The sequence below is a fragment of the Polistes fuscatus genome, unplaced genomic scaffold, assembly GCF_010416935.1.
Source record: "Polistes fuscatus isolate 324 unplaced genomic scaffold, CU_Pfus_HIC Scaffold5, whole genome shotgun sequence".
NCBI classification, from domain to species: Eukaryota; Metazoa; Arthropoda; class Insecta; order Hymenoptera; family Vespidae; genus Polistes; species Polistes fuscatus.
The window spans coordinates 9,922,134-9,944,608 of NW_025113129.1; the positions used below are offsets into that span (position 1 = coordinate 9,922,134).

Sequence of the window (22,475 nt, forward strand, 5' to 3'; positions counted from 1 at the left end):
TACGTGCATCTTAAAGACGAGCTCATCCTTATCGGTTATTACACGATCAATGATCTGGAACGAATCGATTTATCACGGATATGAATAAGAGAGAGAGAGAGAGAGAGAGAAAGGAGAGAATTGAGTACCACTGTAAATCGGCCTGCACATCTGGCCATGGGTGCCCTGGAAACGTGGGAGTCGAGGGTAAAGTATAAAGTATGGGGTGCCACCCCATTTCTCTCTCTCCTGCGAGTACCAACTACCTACGAACGTTCGTTCACCTACACAATGGATGTAGGTAATATCTCCAGTGCGTATGGGCTAAGCAACGCAACGAGTCGAGATGGGGGAACGCAAACGTAAGCGTGCGCGCGCGCGCACGCAGATACACACAAAATATAGCACGTGCAGGCAGTAGTCGCAAAACGATCGGAGTACGTGAGAGTCCATATATTTAAAGAAGAGGACGAATCTCTCTCGCGTACCCCCGTAACTCCCTATAGCCGGTTTCCATGGTGGTCCGAACGTTTGCCTGCAGCAGCCAGAAACGCGCAAGGGGTTGCTAAAAGCCATTCGTAGGCTCTATGGTTAGTGGCCTCTTCTTAACTCTACTAACTTTTGCTAACTTAATATTCGATATCTAATTAACGTTATCGAGACGAACGATTTTTTCTTGACCCCTTGATAGACAGAAAATTGATAGTAGGATCATCAAAAATTGCGTTTCATTTAAAGATCCATGAAGATCTGTTCTATCGACTGACAGTTAATGCAAAAGAGATGATAGAGATGAACATGCGAGTCAAGAGAGGGAAAGAGAAAGAGAGAAAGAGAAAGAGAGAGAATATCGTGAAACGAGAAGCCTGTTGACGGAAGAGACGAGTCGGAGAAGCAACCAGACGAGCCGTCAACATCAAGAGAGCATGCTCGAACGATATCTCTCGCCCGTAGTAACCGTTGGATGGAGTCAGCTGCTAATGACTTTCCATTAAAAGCAGCTTGCGCGAATAGGATGAAGAAGGGTCGACGAAAAAAAAAAGAGGAGGGAAGAAAGAGAAAGAAAATATGATCTCGTTGGTCTTCTTCCCTTTTCTCTACCTTCTCCCTCTCCTTCCTTTCCCTCTCTACTCCCTCCTTATTCTCTCTCTTTCTTTCTCTGCGGCTTTCCTGGTGCCTTTTATTTCATAGCAGGCTTTCACCTTGCCATGCCCATGCCGTTACTGCTTCAAGCTCGATGATATTTAAGGTGCTCTTCTTGCGGCTGACCAGTCAAGTGGCAACGCGCTAACGTGCCTTTGTTTTAACCCTCCTCTCATCGGGAATCCTATATCGCGTTCTCGTTATTTAGTCGAAAGTGGATTTTCGAAAAAAACCGAGAATAATTCCGACTCTCGTGAATAATGATCCCCATTGTATGGCGATGTTATAGAGGGTGATAGACAAGATAAGAGTGCAAAAGAGGAAAGTAAGATAAACAGAAATAGATAAACTTACCGAGAGGAGACTGATGCGTGGGAGTTGGAACTGGTCTTACTTTGTCTGGAGGACATCGTCTCGTTGCAGCCACCGTCGCAGGTAAGGGTATGCTCGTGGCACTCCCTGGACCAACCCCAGCACAACCACCGACACCCGATTGTTTGTTGTACGGTGATGGTAATCTGACAGATGGAAATTCAACAAAATATTTTACAATCGGTTCTTCCAAAATTTGTAAATAAAGTTATATTTTTAGTGATGTTTTTGTTTTGTGGACGCTTGGTAGTGATTACACATTCGGCACCGAGACTCATCTCGCATATCTCTTGGGACAAGTACGTTCTTGACACCAAACTTCTATTCTTATTTCTCGCTTTACGCGCGAGCCTAATTTACGAGCCACCATGAAAAGCTAACGCATATCGGACACCCACGTAGTCGAGAAACATTCGTGGCAGGGACACACCTTGCGCATTCTTTCTACTCGCAGACATCGAGGACACCCTCCTGCGGATTCGTACAAATGTTCCTCGAATCGACCAATTCGATTCGAGAAATATTTCCCTTATTTCTACTAGGAAATAATAGATTGTATTAAGAGATAGACACTTTATTACGGTAACACGATACTCAATGCCAAATCCAAAAAGATTTATCCGAGCTTGGCTGAATCTGTTGGAAGGAAAGGTAGGTTTACGTAAGGAGAGACGTATATCGTCACACCCTGTCGATCGCAGAGTCGTTCGATCGGTCTAATTCATCGAATTGCTCGGTGCGGAACGGTGCAACGGTAAACCATGCGAGATATTGGGGATAATTGCTGGTGATAGGAGACAGCAACGAAGGCCGGTTTTACGAGAGTCCAGTTTTGCGACGAGAAGAGACGATAATGACGACGACGGAGAAAGCACACGAAGGAGAAGTGAGTCTAAGAGAGAGAGAGAGAGAAAGAGAGAAAGCGGGTGTTGCACGTTGCGTTTCAGCTCTCGAGAGATAAATTTAGATAATCTCGAGAAAAAAAAAAAAGACCGAGTGCTTCTAGGAAAACCGAGCCGTTTAGCTACCTACGCCGGATGATGCTATTATAACGAAGCTTCGTCGTTGTTTTTCACCCTCAACGGACCAGATAAGCTATTCGTTGGACTTTGTTACGACAAGACGATCGAATCCAGGCCCGAACGGACGATCATTGTTCTTTGTTCTCCACTTAATTATTTCTTTTTATTAGACTGATTATCCTCGAAATTAGAACGAATGCTTTTTTTTTTAATTCATCATCTCTAAAGCTAAATATATTCATTATATTCAAATGTTCATAACGACAACGTTATTTCCTTGGCCATCATCGTTGGATAGACGTCCAACATACAAAACATCGTGCTCCAATTTAATTAGAATAACTCACTTTATATAACTTCATTCTATGAATTGCTTCCTTGAATATGATGCACCATTAATTTTCATTTTAATTGCATATCATTTTCTTCAATTTCAATTTAATAAGAGGAATAAGGAACGATCGTGAAAATGTTTCCAAATGAAATTTTCCCTTTGTCGAGCGTTGAAAGAATTTGTTCGCAATGTCGTAATGTCCTACTACAGTTCTCGATGCGTTTTAATTTAAAAGAACCCCAAGGCAATATGCTCACGCGCGTCTCTCTCTCTCTCTCTCTCCGTTTCTCTTTTTCCGCGCTCCTACATTCCTTATAATGCGTTTTGTAGCTTTGCAAAATGTTATTCGAATAAAAAAAGTAAATTACTGCACCACTATTGTTTATTTTAGTATTTCTATTCTCTTCAAAGTTTTGTCTAATGGGATAATTAGCTCAGAAAATAATGCGAAGAAGAAAATGAGAAAATGTTTTTTACGTTCAAGATTCATTAAAAAAAAGAAAAAAAAACATATAACGGAGATTTGTTTTGAAATGATAAAAGATTTTCTTGATTACTCGTTGGGCAAATCCCGAATGAGTGTTACTCGATTATAAATGAATTCAATACACAACAGTTAAACGTGCGATCTTGAAGGAAGAGATATCTCCTCCTCTCTTTTTCTCTTTCCTTCTTCTTTCTTTCTTTCTTTCTTTCTCTTTTTTTCATTCGTATGAGTTTTTCTCATTCTCTCTCTCTCTTTTTCTGCGAAGGATCTATTTCTGCGACCATTCACATCGAAAACATTGAGTCACTCTCGGAGTCGGTGATGTCTTTGAACTCGCACGCTAAATAAAGAGAAGCGCTGACGGAGAGAGAGAAAGAAAGAAAGAAAGAGAAGAGTAGCGTGAAATAATCGCACAAATCCCGGGCATAAATCAGTGAAATCGAGTGGCCTCGAGTGACAAAAAGTTGTTCGAGGACGGCACGAAAGGCGACGAAAGGGGAGAAAAAGATTCATTCCTTGTTACGCTTGTCGACTCACTCTTACACTCACGCCAAAACACGCTTATATTGATTAAGTTTAATATCCTTTTAATTGAAAACTTCTGCGTTGCGTTATAATAAATATTATTTTATTTTTCTTTTTTCTTTCTTCTTTTTCTTTTTCTTTTTCTTTTTCTTTTCCTTCATCTTCTTTTCTATTATCTCGACATGCTATCCAGCCAACAAATCGTGCGGAAGATTACAAAACGTAGTAACCACTCGCTGTTCGCCAATTTTTCATTTGAAATTTCTTTCCCTCTTTTCTTCCATCCTCCTTCTACGTTTGGAATTTTAAACGAGACTAGATTGATTCGAAACAACTCGTGCCAACGTAACTGACATGCCAAGCATTCAAATCGGTGCTCGTCATCGTAATTGAGAATTTCGTAGGGGGTCGATAGGTCGACCGATAGAAATCCTACAATCGGAGCATGTTGAGAATTCCTTATGACGCACGACAGGTCATGACGACTGCTACGAAAGAAAAAAAAAGAAACGAATACTAAGGGAAAGGAAAAATTACAAAAAAAAAAAAAGATTTGAAAAGAACAACGTAGGATGAGTTCTCGTGTGTGCCCAGGAATGCTGCTGATAGGAGTTCGTTTTAAAAATTTGAAAAGCATGTTAAACGAGTTCGAACGTGTTTCAATGACGATGACGCCGACGCCGACGACGACGATGACGATGAAGACGACGACGACGACGGCCAAGGTCTAACCGGTCCTCTCGAGGCCCTCCAACAAGAGCCGAGCGAGTGAGCAAGTGAGCAAACGAATGAAAGAGGAAGGAAGAAAGGGATCTGGTTTTCCTTCTCAATATAGATCGTAGCAGAGGGACTTTGCGTAGCTCGATTATTACGCGCCCACGCCCGCACGTCCCTTACCTCACCACCATGCAGCAACCCCTTACAATCACCAACTGTCTCTCACAAAAGAGCTGTCTTTGGATGCTAGCAGCGGGTAACAAAGAATCGGAATACTAAATACTAAACTTCGATGATGCCGATATTTTTCCAAAAAACAAATTATCACGTTCACATCTTCAAACAATATTTTCATATAAAGAAATATAGAAACTGAACGTGAGCGTACTCGGATTATTTGCATTTAACGCTCGATTATTTTATGTTAATAAGTATTACACAATAAGAGGTAATGAAATAATAGATTTTATTTTGTATTATAATATACTTATATTGTAATATAGATTATAAGATTAATTTTTTCAAGTTGTTTTTTTTTATCTTGGTCCATTGTCATAATTACCGATTATATATATGTATGAAGATTTGCGAATGAAAAGAATATTATTCTGTGACCGTCAAATTATACAATTCTATGTACTTCGCAAGGTAAAATAATATATTCTCGAACTGTGGATACAACAAAGAAACAATATGCGTCTAATGATGAAAGGAAGTATGGAGTAGTGGTCACATAGGAATAAATTAAACTGAAACGAAAAATGTCATCCTATGTTATATCGTATAAACTCATAAGAAAAAAACTTGGAGTAGAAGGGAGCAGGAGTTAAATAGTTTCGATCACCAGCTGCACGTTGTTCAACTTTTAAAGGACATTCACATTATAATCATCGTCTAACGCAGCTGTTAGTTCTAGTAGGTTTTCAGTCGTACCGTTACTATTATGATAGTCGAAAGTTATAGAAGGAAAGGACAACAACAAATGAGAATGCTCGTTAGGATAGGATTGCATTGATATTCGAAAGAAATGACGGGCATATTGCATACATATGCACCGATCTATAGATATACACATATGTACCTACATACATTATACATATTTTCTAAGTTTTTCTTCGAACTCGCGAAGAGGATTCTTCGATGGGAACGCGCGAAAATGTAAAAGGATAAAATACCTGTGAGCTTCCGGCGAGTTCGGCAAGCTTCGTGCCTTTCTGCTGTTACTGCTGCTTCCACTGTTACCCATTATCGAGAGGACGCTTGCCTCGGGACACGTTTTATCACCGAACGCTACGATTCTTCGTGGACAAAGCGAATGATCGCGAGGACATCGATCACAGATCGAACGATCGATCGAGTCTCGTAGTCAAACGCGGTTAAACACATTCGCCAAGGTTTAGGGACGACGATAATGACGGCTACGACTTCAATGATGCGTAAGAAGAGCGTGATCGAACAAATACAATGACACGAGAGTTAGCCAGGTAGTAGCAGCAGCAGCAGTAGTAGTAGTAGTATCAGTTGCAGCACGCTATATGTGCTCACTTCACACTCGATGCTGCTCCATTGCAATCGGACAATTGAAAAAGTATCGAACTACTTTGCTTTCGTTTATTCTCTAGCAAAAGAGCGTTCCAGTATGATGAATGCATCTCGTTTAAAAGATTAACAAATTTTCTTATCCATTTAACCGAGTATTCACAATGATCGCGATAATTCGACGATGACGATAACGAGGTATTATTTCTCGCCAACTACCGAACATTTTCGCGTTTAATGAAGAAAAATGAAATTTGTTTAAAATGAGTGTGAAAAAAACGGGAAGCGAAACGTTATCGAGAGCAGGAGTAGTAGGACTGTGTACAACTGCTCATGGTGCGGCCATGGTGCGTAGGCATCGTTGATGGCCCGTTTCAAACTGAGGCCCGAGAGAACACCATTCCCGTTCCCCCGTAGCACGTGGCTTCTCTCTCTCTCTTGACCGGGTCTTTCTCTCTCTCCCGCTCGAGCTTCATCGAGCTTCCCCACCATCCCCCTTTATGCTAGTTCCGCTATCCTGCATCCTCTCTCCTGCGACCGTAGCTCCCTCTCTCTCTTTCTCTCCTTCGGTTTGCAGCATCGGTCAACCTTTGCTGCTGCTGCTGCTGCTGCTGTTACTGTTGCTGCATGCTTCCAATGCACCAACTTTCCTCTCCTCCTCTTCTTCTTCTTCTTCTTCGTCTTCTTCTCTCTAGTGGCGTTATCTATACATCCTATCTTTTCTAACCGAATCCCCATTTCCTTGGCTCAATCGTTGAATTTCAGTGGCGATCGGCGGGTTCACTCCTCCAGCCTTCTGCCCTTCTGACCGCTTCGTATTTCTTCGTCCTCCTTCGTCCTCCTTCGTCCTCCTTCGGTCAGTAGCACCTCTCAAACCATGTCCCTTTCCCTCGCGCTTTCGATATCGCCCTGCTGTGGCAATTTTAAAGCCATTTTTATGCTAACAAACCGCTCCTTCGCTTAGGCGCATGCGCATGTGATCTTCCTTCCTTTTTCCCCGTCGTGGTGGAAGAGAAAGAGGAGGAGAAGTAGAAGACTATTATTACGAGCGTGGGCGTACCTCGTGCGAGAGATATTTTCTACTTCATTCGCAGGATTTCCTCCTCTTGGCAATCGTCACGACTTGTCGCCGAATGTTTCAAATGTTTACCTTTTAGGTAGAACCGTTTGCGATATCTCTCATCGAGGCTCAAGTACTCTTTCTCTCTCTACACCTAGCTGATTGTTCAAATCTGAATGTTTGCCGATTGAACAGAGCCATTTGGCACGTTTCGAATAAATCTCGTTCCATGTATAACCGTATGTATATCCTTATCCACGTATGTGTTAGTAACGTATATACATAGGTGTCTATTGATTTTGACATAAAATGCGTAAATCGTTCCAGGGAGAGAAATAAGGTGAAATACCTCGTTTTCAACACTCGTTATTTCGAGGCGGAATGCTATGCTACGCACGCACGCACGCACGCACGCACGCACGCACGCAGGTACTTTATTATAAGAATGCGTACATGCGTTTTAATACGTGCGAACGAGAAGCACACGGGTCGATTAACGCGAGCGTTAATGAGCACTCCGCTCGCGCGCTTGGTCGTTAAACCAAAGAAACCTTTGCGAGTATCGATCTGCCGTTGCGATAGAAAAGGAAAGCTTACGACCAGATCTTTTGAAAGCTGGTATACTTCAAGATTCGTTTGCAGAAACGTTACCTATCTTTCCTTGTAAATTACTCCAAGAGAAGAAGAGAGAGGGAGAGAAGGAGAGGGGTAGAGAGCAAATTGATTTGCTTTTACGAATGAACAAGTCGAATTTCTAAATCATGCCTAGTTTACAGCATTACGAAGTTCTTTGGCTTCCTCATCTCGAAGGTCTTTCTCTTCTCTTTAGCTCTCTTTCTTTTACATGGTCGCGTGGGTGACCCCTTACCGCCCCCTCTTTTGTCTACAACGAATCTATAAAAATTAACTCTGGCGAAAGGTTGCCAACTTCTTTGTCTTTATTCGATGGAAACGAACACGACAGTGAACGAATATCTTTGATCCTTCGCTCTTTCATTTGAAAAAAGTAAAGCTCCGGGATTATTTAATTTCTTCATAATTAGAGGAGACTATCCTTGAGCATGTTTGTATCTTGGAAACTAGGAAAGGAGGACTGTTATAAGAGAACGACACGGGAGTTCTCCTATCTTCGATCCACTTTCTATTCGTTTAGGATTCGTTTAAATTATCGTGCAAACTCCAACGTGGTTCTCTTTGCGAGATATTAAACGAAATAACCTATTTCCATTTCCTTTTTCAATGTAAAAACACATTTCTATCTTTATTTATTCTTTAAAAAACAAAAAATTACTATTTTCCAAGTATAGCATGAATTAGAGTCATAACGTATAAGAATGTTTGTGTAAAAGAGATATCATGTCGGGTTGTAAATTTAGAGATTAGAAACTTTATAGATAATAATTTACCAACATTATTATAACCGATCATCCTATGAATATATAGATTTTCAAAAAATCCAATTTTAAAATTACAAATTTTTTTTCCATTTTGCTCACGTCATTAGATTTTCTTCTATCACTACTATTCGATCATTTTTACTATATCATTTTGGTCTAAGTGTCGATAAGATAGGATTTGTGCTAGCGGTCGTTAATAAAATATCGTCAATACGAAAGAGTTCTTCTATACCGACTATATGCGTCGGTATTGCAGAAACTTTCGTGGTACAATAAATAAGATTTCTACGTTACCGACTCAAAAGTGAAGCAGTCGATGAATTTACCTAGGCATATCCTGTAGTTGTTTCGCTCTTTGCTTGTAGCGCGAGAGGGCGAAGAGCAGGGCGAGGACCGGCCAAAGGGTTGATCCTGCCGCTAGTTCTCCAGGATTCACAGCCCCCACGTCTGCCCCCAGCGCTCGGAGCGCTCCCACGCACAAGTTCACGTTCTCGACCTGCGCAACCAAAAGCAAAGCTTTATGATCGATCATGAAAAGCTAAAAAATACAAAAACAAGAGTACAAATTGTGTGCAACAACTTTGTCACTTGCACATGGATAGCTCATAGGAAACACATTATTATTATTATTATTATTATTATATTTTCAACATTCTATTTAATACACACAGTTATGCACACTTTAGTTAAAAGGGCTTGAAATTCGTCTTTCTCGAAAATTAATTGGATATTGAGAAGCAGCAACCCTCTTAAGTAATAATTATGTTTATTTCATATATATATATATATACACACAAATGGATCTACGATATTTCCCCGTAGAAACCATTATAGCTACCGATGAAGTCATATCTCTCCCCTGTAATCCATATTCATGAAGTAGAATAATTATTCTCGAACGTCGAGCGAAACGGAGTTGACGTTAACGCGCGCGATGAAGCGTGTACCGAATGCGAGCCTATGCGAATTGTATTCTCGTCTGGAGCGGTGAACCCAATCTGTGACATTGACACAGGAAACGAGTCTCTTCGAATCGACTTTCGAGAATATTTCGTATTTACCTTATACATATAGATTCATCCCCCTCCAGTTAAATGGAAAAGAAAAGTTTATCGAGAAAACGTTTTTTATGTTATCGAATCGTTTGCTAAACAAAATGAAAGAAAACATGTCAGTTTATTCCTCGTACGATGCTGGCCCTGGTACGGTATTTCCACTTCACAAATACGATATATTTGCACGCTAAAGATCGTATCGTTATCGACGTGTCAACAATGGCTACGAACGATGGTACAAATATAGGGACGGGCAACAGGTACTACATATGTACAACATACACACATACACACACACACACATACATATATGCATACATAAAACATAGGCACGAACCTATGCACTTTCTCGGTCGCTCACCCACAACATTCGACTAATTACGACGATTCGAATAAGAAAAGAGAGTCGGATACAATAGAGACAATAAGAGTTAAAGAGAAATAACATGAGATCTATTTCAAACGATTGCTATCCGAATATCTCAACGATACGTAGATAGATAGCTAGCTAGCAAGCTAGCTGTACCTTTATAGTAGAATTACGTTCGAAACTCATACTCGGTGTGGTCTTATAACACAAAGGGACACTCTCTCCTTTGGAAAGAAGCTTCCACGAAACGTGACCACGGTGGTCATGGGCAGTGGTGTGGTACTACCACCTTGTACTCTACAGCACGCGCGCGCTCCTAGTAGATACCACGGAGAAAGAGGTGGATAAAAAGAGAGATAGAGCAAGAGAGACAGAGAATGAGAGAATGAGAGAATGAGAGATAGAGAGAGAAAGAGTGCTCTTTTGTTTCCATGTCGGTGTCGGCTTTTACCCAGAAAACGGAGCGTGCTTACACGGGCCACGATGATGACAACGCGACAACGAATAAGAGGAGGAAGAGGAGGAATAAGAGGGAAAGGGTGAGAGGGAGAGTAGAAACGTCGACGTACCGATACTACTACCGACCCTCTTTCTCTGTCCGTTGTTGGTAAGGAAAGTGTGGACGCACGCAAAGAGTAAAGGGAGGGAACGAGATGACTCACCCGATGATATCCTCCCGGGTGCTCTGCGCTCGCGCGCAACAGCTAGGTAAGCCAGGACTGTGCCCGTTGACGGCTCCTATAACGCAACTATATACACACATCTCTCGTGCGCGCGCGCGCGCGTTCCTTTCTGACATACACACGTATGTGTATCTATATAGGTTTACTCGGTGGTGAACGTTATGTGTTACAGAATATTTCTGCAGGCGTATTGGTGTGTGTCTGTGGCTTCAAGTAAATCGTTTTCAAATTATATTGAATTAAATTATCTGTAAATTAAATTACATATATAATAATAGTATATAAATAATATTTAATAGTATGTATATTATAATAAGATTTGTGTTAGAATATTTTGGTATGCTATTGTTTATATTTCGTTTCGTGATTATTTCGTGAAAAGGAAAAAAGAAAGAGAAAAAAAAAGAAAATGAGGTTCCTTTTGATATTATTATCGAAAGTGATTCTTAGAGGTCTTTATCGTATTGGCGTTACATCTCCGTAACGAGCACTCTCGTATCGGTTTGCAGCTTCTCAAGATGGACTTCTACTTCACCTCCCTCTTTTTCCTCCTTCTCTTTTTCTCTCTCTCTTTCTCTCTTTCTTTTGTATACACGAAGTATCTTCGCGAGATGACAGCCGTAAATGGCGATGGCGCGATCTTTTTAATGCGTTCCTTCTGTGTCTTTCGAGTACATTGGCTCGCGCCGATCGACGTCTTCGGCCTTTTTATTTAACCTCTCTACTATTTCCTCCTCCTCCTCCTTCTTTCTCTCTCTCTCTTTCTTCACCTCACTTTCCCCCACACCCCTCCCTCCCACCACTAACCCCAGTTGGCAAACTTGCTTGCTCTTCGTTCTTCTATCGAGATCTCTCACGCGAACGAGAAAAGCGAATCGAGGTAGAGGAACTCGTAAAGGGAAGAGGAAAGAGCATGAAGTGAATTCTGATAACGAGAAGATCGTGAGACGACTCGAAAAGTCTCCTCGATCTTTTCTCTTTACCTTTGCTTTTGATGATATCGTCGATCTTTTATCTCTCGCATAAATCAAAACTCGAGAAAGTGGTAGTGGTTTTAGTGATGGTGGTGGTGTATATAAGTTCCAATAGGGTGAGGTAAGAAGAAGATGAAGAAAATGGAAAGAACATTTTTGATTCTCCATATTACGAGTCAATTAAAAATAGCAGTCTCGGTTTCACGAAGGATGCGAGGATATGAGAAAGTGAGTGAGTGAGAGAGAGAGGAAAAAAGATGGTAAGATACGAGAGGGTCGAGTTGTAACCAGTTGGAAAAAGAAGGAGAGCGGACTCGAGATCCAAAGATGGTCAGAGATGTCCCCTTATGGTAACGTCTTCGCTTCTCCCAGCGGACCGGCTGAAAGTAAGAAGAAGGAGAGAAGATTGTGAGTGAGAGAAGAAATAAAAAAGATAGAAAGAGAGGGGGGGAGAGAGAGAGAGAAATAGGGAAAAGAAGAATTGCGCATAAATCAGCAAGTTGCATTTTTCCTCTTCCTTTCATACGCCGACGCGTAGACGGTGCGAGATGCCGACTGTTGGTACGCCTACGATTACGACGACAACTACGACAACAATGACGACGACGACGATGATCATGACGATGATGATGATGATGATGATGATGATAATGACGATGACTATCGAAGAGAGAAAAGTGTTTAAGAATATAATAGATATGGTAATTCCTGTTAAAAAAGAAAGTTTACGGCTCATCGAGACTCGAAGATCACTCAGAAAAAAGCGGGTGGAAATAATTCAAACGAGCGAGTTCGGTTCTTCGACGCGGAAGACCGGCTCCGTTCTACATATACATACATATTTACTACGTAATAGGCATATACCGTTGAGAATAGGATAGAAACGGAGCCACTGGGGAAAGGCAATAATTGCCCTGTGGATGTCTGCCTGCCTGCCTTGCCTGCTTGCCTGCGGATAAATGTCTTCGCGAGGGTCCTAATTGAGCATCCACTCGAAGACACTCCTACCACCGACTCCTACCAACGCCTTTGACGCCGAGTATTCTCAATTCTTTCATGTACAATTATTTAGAAAAAAGAAAAAGAAAAAATAAAGGAATAGATAACAAATTGGAACGTCCAGAGAAACATGACCGATTCGAAATATTAAAAAGGAAGAACGAGATCCTTTTCGTTTGTCGTATAAGTTTAATTTATAGCTTATTTAATTTTGTTGTTGTTAGATTACGCGAGTGCAAAAGCTTTTGATCCTAGCACGAAAACAATTTTATTTAAGACAAAAAAAAACAAATGTTTTTTTTCTTTGTCGAGTACTAAAAACTTCCCAAGTCACTCTCGTAATTCTTAAACGAAATTAGGTCATCTTAGAAAATTGTTAAAATATGTTGAAACTTTACAAACGTTAAGCCTATTTTTACCGTATTTACTGGAGAGTGCAATTTCTTGCACTATGTCGCAATATTTCTTTATTTCGTCCAATAAAGCTAAGAAACTTGAACGTTCTCGCGTACGCGAGCGAACACTTTGAGCCGGTTCGTTTCTACCAATGGCTATATTTATATTTAGAGGAACTTTCTTTCTCTAAGCGATTTACGGATGTAGGGCTACGATACGGATATACTATTTTTAAAAAAGAAATACTTAGATGAATTGTACACACAGCAGGCAAGCAAACGTCCCTATCCGTCCCAAACGTCATTTTTAATTGCATTGAAATTAATCGCAATGGCATGGTTCATCTCTTTCAAAATTTTCGAATCATTCTGACACCTTATTATATAGACCAAAGGAGAAGAAAATGAGAAAGAGAAAGAGAGAAAGAGAGAGAAAAAGAGAGAGAGAAATAGAGTGAAAGAGAAGAAGAAGAAGAAGAAGAAGAGAATCCCCAATATCAGGGCGCCGCGTTGTACTGCACCGCACCGCACCGTACCGCACCATACCATACCGTATCGCACCGTGCTGAGTATAAAGAGGGTAAGGATGGATTATATTTAGACGACTCGTGCCTTCCGGACTTTCCTCGATGTTACAGTCATCCGATTCATGAGCGGCCACGCGTACAGACAGACACTGCCTGACTTTTCTTTTCCTGGGCCATGTGCGACGACGCTACTGAATCTTTACGTAATTATTGCGAAAGATTAAGATACACAATTATCTTTTCCATCTTTTATAAGATATTCTATATTTGTATCGGTTAAGGAGAAAGAAACAAATAGAGAGAGAGAGAGAGTGTGAGAAACGAAAAAATGTAAATAATAAGTGATGCATCTGTAGAATAACAGATGTGTTTTCGATTAAAAAATTTGTAAAAATTTTGTTGAAAAAATGTAACGAAATGTCTCGATGTATTAACAAATTATTAAGAGTCTTAGGAGTTTGAAAAGAACAAAGACACGTTAAGTAACGTTCTTATTTGAAGTTTGGAAGCTTTAAAACTCTTAAAACTTTCGACAATATTGACTTGAAAAATGACACGAAAGATATATCGAAAGCCCGTTATATCAACGGTACAAATTTTCTAGGTCAATCACATTTTTTCGAGAATTTTCCAACCGAAGAAGAAAAATAAAAATAAAACAATAAGTAAGGATGTTATTAAATCATGTTATATCGTATCTTGAGATTTATCATTTAGATGCGTCGTTTTGTCCTTGGCTCTTATGCGTCCAACTCGATTTCTTTATGGAATCAATTAGATGACCATTTTGTTATAACTGTTTCTTTGGCCTTGATCATGTCGCGGGAATTGCTGCTACCGCGTATGGAATACTTACGTATTACTTACTTACGTAGATACGTTACGTCAACGAGACGAGTGTTCGAACAAAAAAAGAAAGAAGAAACCGTAGACGGTACGGTTTTTTACATAGGTAAGGCGCAAGTAACCGAAGAGAGAAACTTGGTTTCTTTATTAGCACCTTAACATGACGGTGAGCGAACGAGAATTACCTTGGCTTAGGTAATTTTCATTTGTTTGCGCCACTACTAGGAATGTACTTCGAAATCTTTTATGTTCCAAGTAATAGATTGTTATGCCAATAAGAAATTTCTAATACTCGATAATATCAGACGTACAATCAATTTCTAAAAGATCGACATTTTACATTATATATATATATATACATATAATCATCTACGTTTAACTTGTTAGACCATAATATTGTATGAGGAGTCATGGCAAGACGTCAGATGAATAAAATCTGTTAGAAGATTATGACACGTAACTTCGATTGTAAGAGATTAAAAAGTAGCGAGAAACGAGGACTCATTCGAGGCGTTATCGTGTCACTCGTAATGGTCGAGGATATCTCTCGTTTAACTATCTCGACAACGCAAAGTGTCAGTCGTCGATAAAACCTTCGTGACTAGGTCGAATCCATCTCCGAGGTCGCAATTTCCGAGTTACTTCATGTATCTATTATTTCGGCTCGCTTACGCGTGATCAGTACAATTTTCTAAGTATACACTAACGGTTAAAAGTTTATAATCGTTACGTAAATCCAAAGAGAAACAGGATATTTACAAGAAATAATTCAACCAAAGTAGATTTATTTGTCGATAAAAACTCAAAAGTTTTGTATTATTATTTCTTTTTTTTTTTCTTTTTTATCAACGAATCAGTATTTTTCTTCTCAAATTGCTTTTTAACAACATCCTGACATATTCTGGAACCATCCTTGTAATTACTTTTTCGAGTATTTCTTATTCAATATTTTTTTCACGTATTTTTTTGTAGAAATTGGCAAAGATGTTGCAGAAGGATAATTCATTCCGATCGTTGGTTTAAATAGCAAATGATTTCAAGCTTTTAACCGATGGTATATGTGTACCTTTAGATATACGAAATAGAAATAGGAAATAAAAACGCGAATTATACTTTGATATCGACCTTAAGTTCGTGGAAAAAGAAGAAAAAAAGAGGAGCGAAATGGATGTCAAGGATTTGCACGGGTTGCACAATAAAGTACAACGTACCGTGGCAAACGAGTGAACCTACCACTCTTTCACCTCTCCCAGCTCTTTACTTTTCTCTCAGTTCCTAGTCGAGTTACATGGGTGGCTTTACATACCGGATATGCGAATGCTATCTCTTATGACTACGCAGATATGCATGTAAGTATATATACGAATTCCATCTTTTGACGAGTCATTATTAAAACATTTTTCTTTGCACATTTTTCTGATAAATATTATACAATTTGAAAATAACATTAAAATATATTTATTATAACTTTTTTTTTATTTAATCAAAGATTCTTCAAGCTTGTTAACATTTCCTTTGTAATTATTAGATAAAAATGATTTTATGTATTATGTGACTTTACATTCCCGATACGCGAATGCCATATTTTACGTGCGAATTTTTTGTTTTTACGAGCCATTAGGAAATTTTTCGTTGTCCTTATTTCTTTCTTTTTCTTTTTCTTTTTTTCGATAAGTATATTACAATTTAAAAGAGAAAAAATCCATTGCAAATAACTTTGGCTGTTTTATCTTTGTTATCTAGGATCCCTTTAATCTTGTTAACATTCTTTTTTTCTAATTAGATAGCTGTTAGAAAATGTAAGAGTAAAGAAAACGGATAGAGGATAGCATAGTGTTAATATCTTTGAGCCTGAGGAGTTCTAAGTCAGGCCAGTTCGCACGCTCAACGATCGAACGTGACTAGGCGAATAGATGCCTATGCGTACTAGATCGAGACACCACAACGAACTCTAACGCACGTGAGAGCTTTTTCAAAACGTATCGAGAAGCGGCTTCTGCCAATGCCAAGAAGAAGCCGTTTCGGCGAACGCACTAACATTTAGTTAGACAGCAGCAGCAAACTCTCTTTTTCGTACAGGCCGGAAATGTTGGAATTCGTTTTAACGCGACACGATGACGCGCCTGCCATTTTTTAATGCCACCATTTGCCTCCATCTGACTTCTTTTTCTTTTTTTTCTTTTCTTTAACCCTTTCTTATTTTCTCAACGAACAAGCAAGCAAAAGAACGAACGAACGAACGAACCGAGAAATGATATTACTCCGACCACTTATGTATAAGTGCAGGATGTATAATATTTAGTGATAATGATAAAAGAGATAAATATAAATGTACGTTTCGACGCATGGTATTTTAGTTTCTTATGATAATTTTTAAAAAGCACTTTAACTAACATTAAATACATTTTTACGAGCTTTCACGAATAATTATACTCGAGTATTTTATAAACTCGTTGAAAATTTGATTAACTTCAATCACCGTGCCGAGAGTAAAATAGCAAGTGCTTCTAGGATTTCACGAGACCAAGATGGCCGCGTTTAACTTGATAGAAACTTTATATCGTGGAAATCATATTTTGAAATTGATTTTCCGTCATTCCATTCGAGATAAACCATAAATAACAAAAATCCCATTAAATTGCTAGGACGTTGAAACGCGATAGCAAATTTCTCCTCATCGAAAGAAGAATCTGCACGGCGTTGTCATCGTTGTCCCCAATTAATGTTCGCTTCATTTAACGCACAAATATTCCACCGAGCTAACATGTAGATTAATCTTTCTTATTATCCAATCTCGTTGGAAGAGAATCGTTCCTCGTGCTGAACTTGCTCGTCAACTAACGACGACGACGACGACGACAATGACAACGATGGAAAAAGATGTAATGTTTGAATTAGAAACGTTAAAAGAGTGTATATCTGAAGAAATGATTAATTGTACAAATAGAAGAGATAGAGTTAGATCTAACTAAATAGTAAATAAATACATTGAAACATTTGATTTGACAATGACAAGAAAAAAAACAAACAAACAAACAAATAAATTGCATTAAAAGATTCGTTATCGTATTAACAAAAAGAAAATAAATTGTATACCTAAAGATAAAATCAATTATATAAAAGATTATAATCAAGAATAGAATATGATTTGATTTGATTTGATTTGATTTGATTAACGAAACAAAATTACGTTTTAAAATTTCAATACTTATTGCGTTGAAGAAAAAACCAGACAGAAAATAACGAAATAAATGTCGATAAAAGGTATTTTCCCGCCTAAATGGTACACGGCGCCATGTTTCTTCGGTTAAAAAAAAATTTAGCGGCGCGTTTTAAACGAGATTACTTACTTGGATGGTCGTTCTAAACGACCAAGCCGATATCGATTGCCACTGGTGTTGCTGCACGCTATTCCCTTTTATCGTTCGATCGCTGAAAGATAAATGCGCTTCTAAGCATCGGTACGGCGGCCATCGACCACGATTATCGAAATCGCGCGTGGAACCGTCGTCCTCGTCCTCGTCCTCGTCCTCGTCCTCCTCGTCGTCGTTGTCGCTAGTTACCAACAGCGAACTTGTTCAAAGAGAAATATTTTCTCGAGCTTGCTTTTCGTCCTCGTTGGAAGCCAATTAATTGTCGCTTCACCAAGCGTGAAAATATTGCTTCGAGAGACCGTTTTCCTCGCACCTATTTATAATCTTCTTAAAGAAGAAGAAGAAGAAGAAGAAGACACTAGAACGCTTTTACTATCTTTCTTTCTTTCTTTCTGTATCTTCCTCTTTCATCATATTGAACAAATAAACACGAACTTAAATTAGTTTATACGCTTTAGAAAGTATCTACTCAAATCGTCAACTCGTCAAAAATGTATATATATATATATACACACATACACACACACACACACACGTTTCTTCTTTCATAGAAATATCTTATTCGTTACATTCAAGATTTTCCCTCCAAAAGATTCACACGTCTTTCTTCAATTATGTTTTATTTTTTACTTTTTGTATTTCTTTTTCTTTTTGGTTCGCTCTCGTTATCAGTCTCAACGATGTATTTCTTAAATCGATGACACGCGACTTCCAATCTTCTGTTCTTTTTGTTTTGACGAGTTTTCGAAATTTTTTTGCAATACAAATTTCCAACGAGATGCGTAACGCAAAATTGATTCACAACATTTTGTCGGTCAATTTAAAAATTCCATTACAGTTTTCCGGGTAAATAAGGATCACCGATTGATGCAAGAACCAGCAACGATCTCGCCGATTCGCATGCTCGGCAGCCTTGCTACTACTGGACCCACGGTAAGATACCAACCAATGAGAGAGTAAAAGAGAGAGAGAGAGAGAGAAAACGCGCAGAGACACGAGGTAGAGGTAAGCTACATAGCAATTGGATGGATAGGGTGGGGGGACGAAGAAAAGAGAGAGAGGGAGGTAGGTTCTTCAGAAAAGACAAGGACAGAAAAGAAAGAAAGAAAGAAAGAGAGAGAAAATAAGGATGAAATAAGGTGTGTGTGTTAGTGGAACTCTGTGTGATAGAATAATTCGTTTTGTATGCGAACCATCAACCGAGCAGGTATCCACGTGGCTCCTCGTGCTGATTCTGTCACGCGATTGGTCCTTCTGCATACCATAACGATCTTACTTCGTGGATCTGTTCTATTCTAAAAATACTTTTTGACTATGCTTTTATATGCTTGTAAATATAAAAGGATAATTATAAATAATTCATCGAGTTGTGTCAAGGTTGCATCTGGGTTTCTTTTTTTCCCCTTTTTTTCGTCATTTCTTATGTCATTTAGGATTTATTATTAAAAATACTTTAGAAAATATAACTTTTTCATATTTCGATTACGCGTTCGTAATTGTCTTGTATTTAAATGACAATTGTTTAGACGAAATTATTATAGATTAAGCTGGGGTTGTAAGAAAATTCGTGTCGATTTTTTTTATTTTGATTTATATTAGGTTGGGCGATAAATTTGTACTAGTATTTTTTTATGTAAATAATACGGAAAAGATCGCAACGGACTTTGACAAACGAAATAATTTTTTCTAATTTTTGTTACAAATTTTGGCTAACCTAATATTACAAATTTCTCTGATAGTTGAATATAAAGTGAATTAGAATGAATGCATCATAGGATATTGTTACATCTCTCGAATATATCCACGTGCAGCTACAAAATGATAATCATTAGAAAAAGGAAGAACGAAAAAGGGTTGGTTTGATCAGAAATTGCAGGTTACGCGAATCCATCGATTTCTCTTCTTCCTACGTATTTACGATACTTACTTCGTTATATCGAACGTTTAATTACAGTAATTAAACCCACGTAATTATCGATTATTGCATGAAATTATAACGGAACGTACGACAAATTCTTCCACGTAATTGTCATTACGAAACGAATAGGAAACAAATAGTAATAAACGGGTTGGAAATTATTCGTGTTTAATAGTTAAGAAAATTTTTAAGAAAAATAATACGTAGCGATGTCTATTCCAGTAATGCATTATCTTTTCTTTCATTGGTCGACCTCAAGTGTCTGTGTCAATAATCCATTTACAATTTGTTTGCAATTCATTTACAATACAATCATCATTTATATGAATAAGAAAGTAGGAGACTATTTCAACGAAATTTCTTTAGACTCGTGACGTATATTTACAAATGGTCTTCTCTCTGTCGATTTACGATCCAAAGATTTCTATTAATCGGTGTGCACAAAGTTCTTTCGTATGCATTTACGTGCGTGTATATGCGTGTATCCACACAATGAGGACTTTGTACTTTGGATGGTTTTACTTTTAGTAAAAAAAGAAAGAGAGAAAAAAAAAATAAATAAATAATAAAAAAAAAAAGAGAATTTACGAGATCCATTAATGATATCGAAAGATCGGAAACTATCGATTTATTTTACCCTAAGTCGAAAAGAACTTTTATTTATAAATTTATCGCGTAGAGTCTCATTAGAACCGAAGCACAGTGGTTGACTAATATACGGAATGACTCAGAGCCATGCTGCGACGAAACGAGTGGACCACTCTGCGAAATAGAAATAGATCGCGACGAACCGAGTAGTGGACTTGGTCGAAGATACGGCGTGGTGCCTCTTACGATCGTTATTATACCTTTTCAAATTTCGAATTAGAACGTTATTAGATCCCTAAACCCCTTAGGATCCCACCCCATCTCCCAAAAAAGAAACAACAAAAAATAATCCAATCGAAGAATCGAACGGATCAGTTGGTCAAATCCAAAATCGATGTACTCTTGTTGTTCTACTATTTGTTCCTACAATTTCTTTTTTCTTCTACAAGAAGAAAACGAGAGAAAGAGAGAGAGAGAGAGAGTAGGAATTGAAAGAAGACAAGGAGTAAGAAAGAGACAGGACAGCATGTAAGTCGCGTGCTACGCGCTACCTCGAAGGCAAAACACGTGATTTGACTTTCGCGTTCGCGCGTTCAACCGTACTGATACCTGCTATGTATGTGTGCGTATTCGCGCGCGCGCGCGCGCGCAAGCGAGCGAGAGCGGGCAAGTAAGCAAGCAAGCAAGCAAGCAAGCGAGTGTTTTAATTATAGACCCAAGCCCTTCTTTTCTCTCTCTCTTTCTCTCTCTCTCTCTCGCTTTCTTTCTCACACTTTTTCTTCATCTTCGTCCACCCTCGACACCGCGAAATCGGCGAGGCAGACCGACTTGCGTCTACCACGCGGAGAAGGAGAACCGGCACGCGTTTCTACGACGACAACACAACGAGGGTAGCAAGCTAGCAGCACGAAAGTGCCTAAAGACTTCTTCTAACGGTTGCCCTTTTTTTTCTCCCCTACGAACACTTAAGTTAGGTACGAATCTCAGCTTGGAAACGTTACTTGTTTTAATAACGAATTTCTAGCTGACTATTGTATATATTCAATATTTTCTTTTGCATTTTCTTTATATTACGATTCTTTTCCCTTTTTTTTTCCTTTTTTTTACTAATACATCGTTGATCGGTAGTTATTATATGCACAAATTTTACTGATTCTAATAATGGTTATCACGAGGGTGGTTTGAAAAGTTTTTAGCTACAATTAAATAATATAAATGAGTTTTTATCGATAACAAAGATGTTCTATGTTATGTTCGAAACTTTTCAAACCATTCGCGTATTAATAGTTTAGAATTATTTGTAATGTCAGAATTTAAATAAGTATTAACAAATACGAGGAATAATATTACAATAACAACAAATAGGATTATACGAGTGATCGATACAACAATATGTATAATATCAATTGGTGTAGATATTATACCGTTCGTTAATTGATTATTCACAACTTTACAAAGAAAGCAACGGTTTTTACCTTTTTTTTTTCTTTTGTAAAAGAAATACATCGTTACCTACGCTTTCAACGTTTCTACGAAATAATCTAAAAACGAGTTGAATTTAGAATAAGCGTGTAAATATATTCTCGTAATACAATTCTCTTTTCTTTAGAACGTTGAAGTGGCAAGCAGAGATGTTAACTATGGATTATGCAAATGAACCTTAGGATAATGCTTTCAAATTGGAAATGTAATCTGTCTATGATTCTTATCCGGAAGTGACGCGTGGTTAGTTTTTTTCCGAGATGCATCAGTCTATCTTCATCAAGTGTTCTTCTCTTCCTATCTTTCTTTTTTTCCATCATTCTACTTTCTAAGTATTCCACTCCTACTTTGGTATTCTATACATCCTAATTTTATTCCTTCAATTTTATTTTCTCTACCCTCGTTCGATCTTCGAATATTTTACATTTACAAAACGCAGAATTGGAATGAAAAAAAAACCTATTGTGAGAAATTATGATTTAATATGAATTACGATTACGAGTTAACGCGTGACTAGTTTTACAAAAACATTATTAACGTTTTCGTTTTACGTGCCTTCGTAAATGGAAACGTTTGCATTATGCGTTTATGATTTTCCTTCGAAATTTTTAAGATAATCGTACAGTCATACGCACACGTGTTGTCTCATACACGTGTAGGAGTATTAAATTTTGTAAAATTTTCTATCT

General features: G+C 38.4%; 1 protein-coding gene across 5 annotated transcripts in view; it reads right to left on the bottom strand.

The window, feature by feature from the left end:
• LOC122522066 (protein sickie) overlaps positions 1 to 22,475 on the bottom strand; it is a 96,144-nt gene that overhangs the window by 39,386 nt on the left and 34,283 nt on the right. For 4 of the 5 annotated variants that reach the window (XM_043642863.1, XM_043642861.1, XM_043642860.1 and 1 more), the window contains 2 exons: positions 8,902 to 9,071; positions 1,477 to 1,640 (listed from right to left, as the gene is read on the bottom strand). In XM_043642863.1, the coding sequence (XP_043498798.1) occupies positions 1,477 to 1,640; positions 8,902 to 9,071 (334 nt within the window). Of the gene's footprint in view, positions 1 to 1,476; positions 1,641 to 8,901; positions 9,072 to 17,774; positions 18,003 to 22,475 lie in introns of those variants that run through there. The other variant, XM_043642865.1, reaches the window with a different exon arrangement.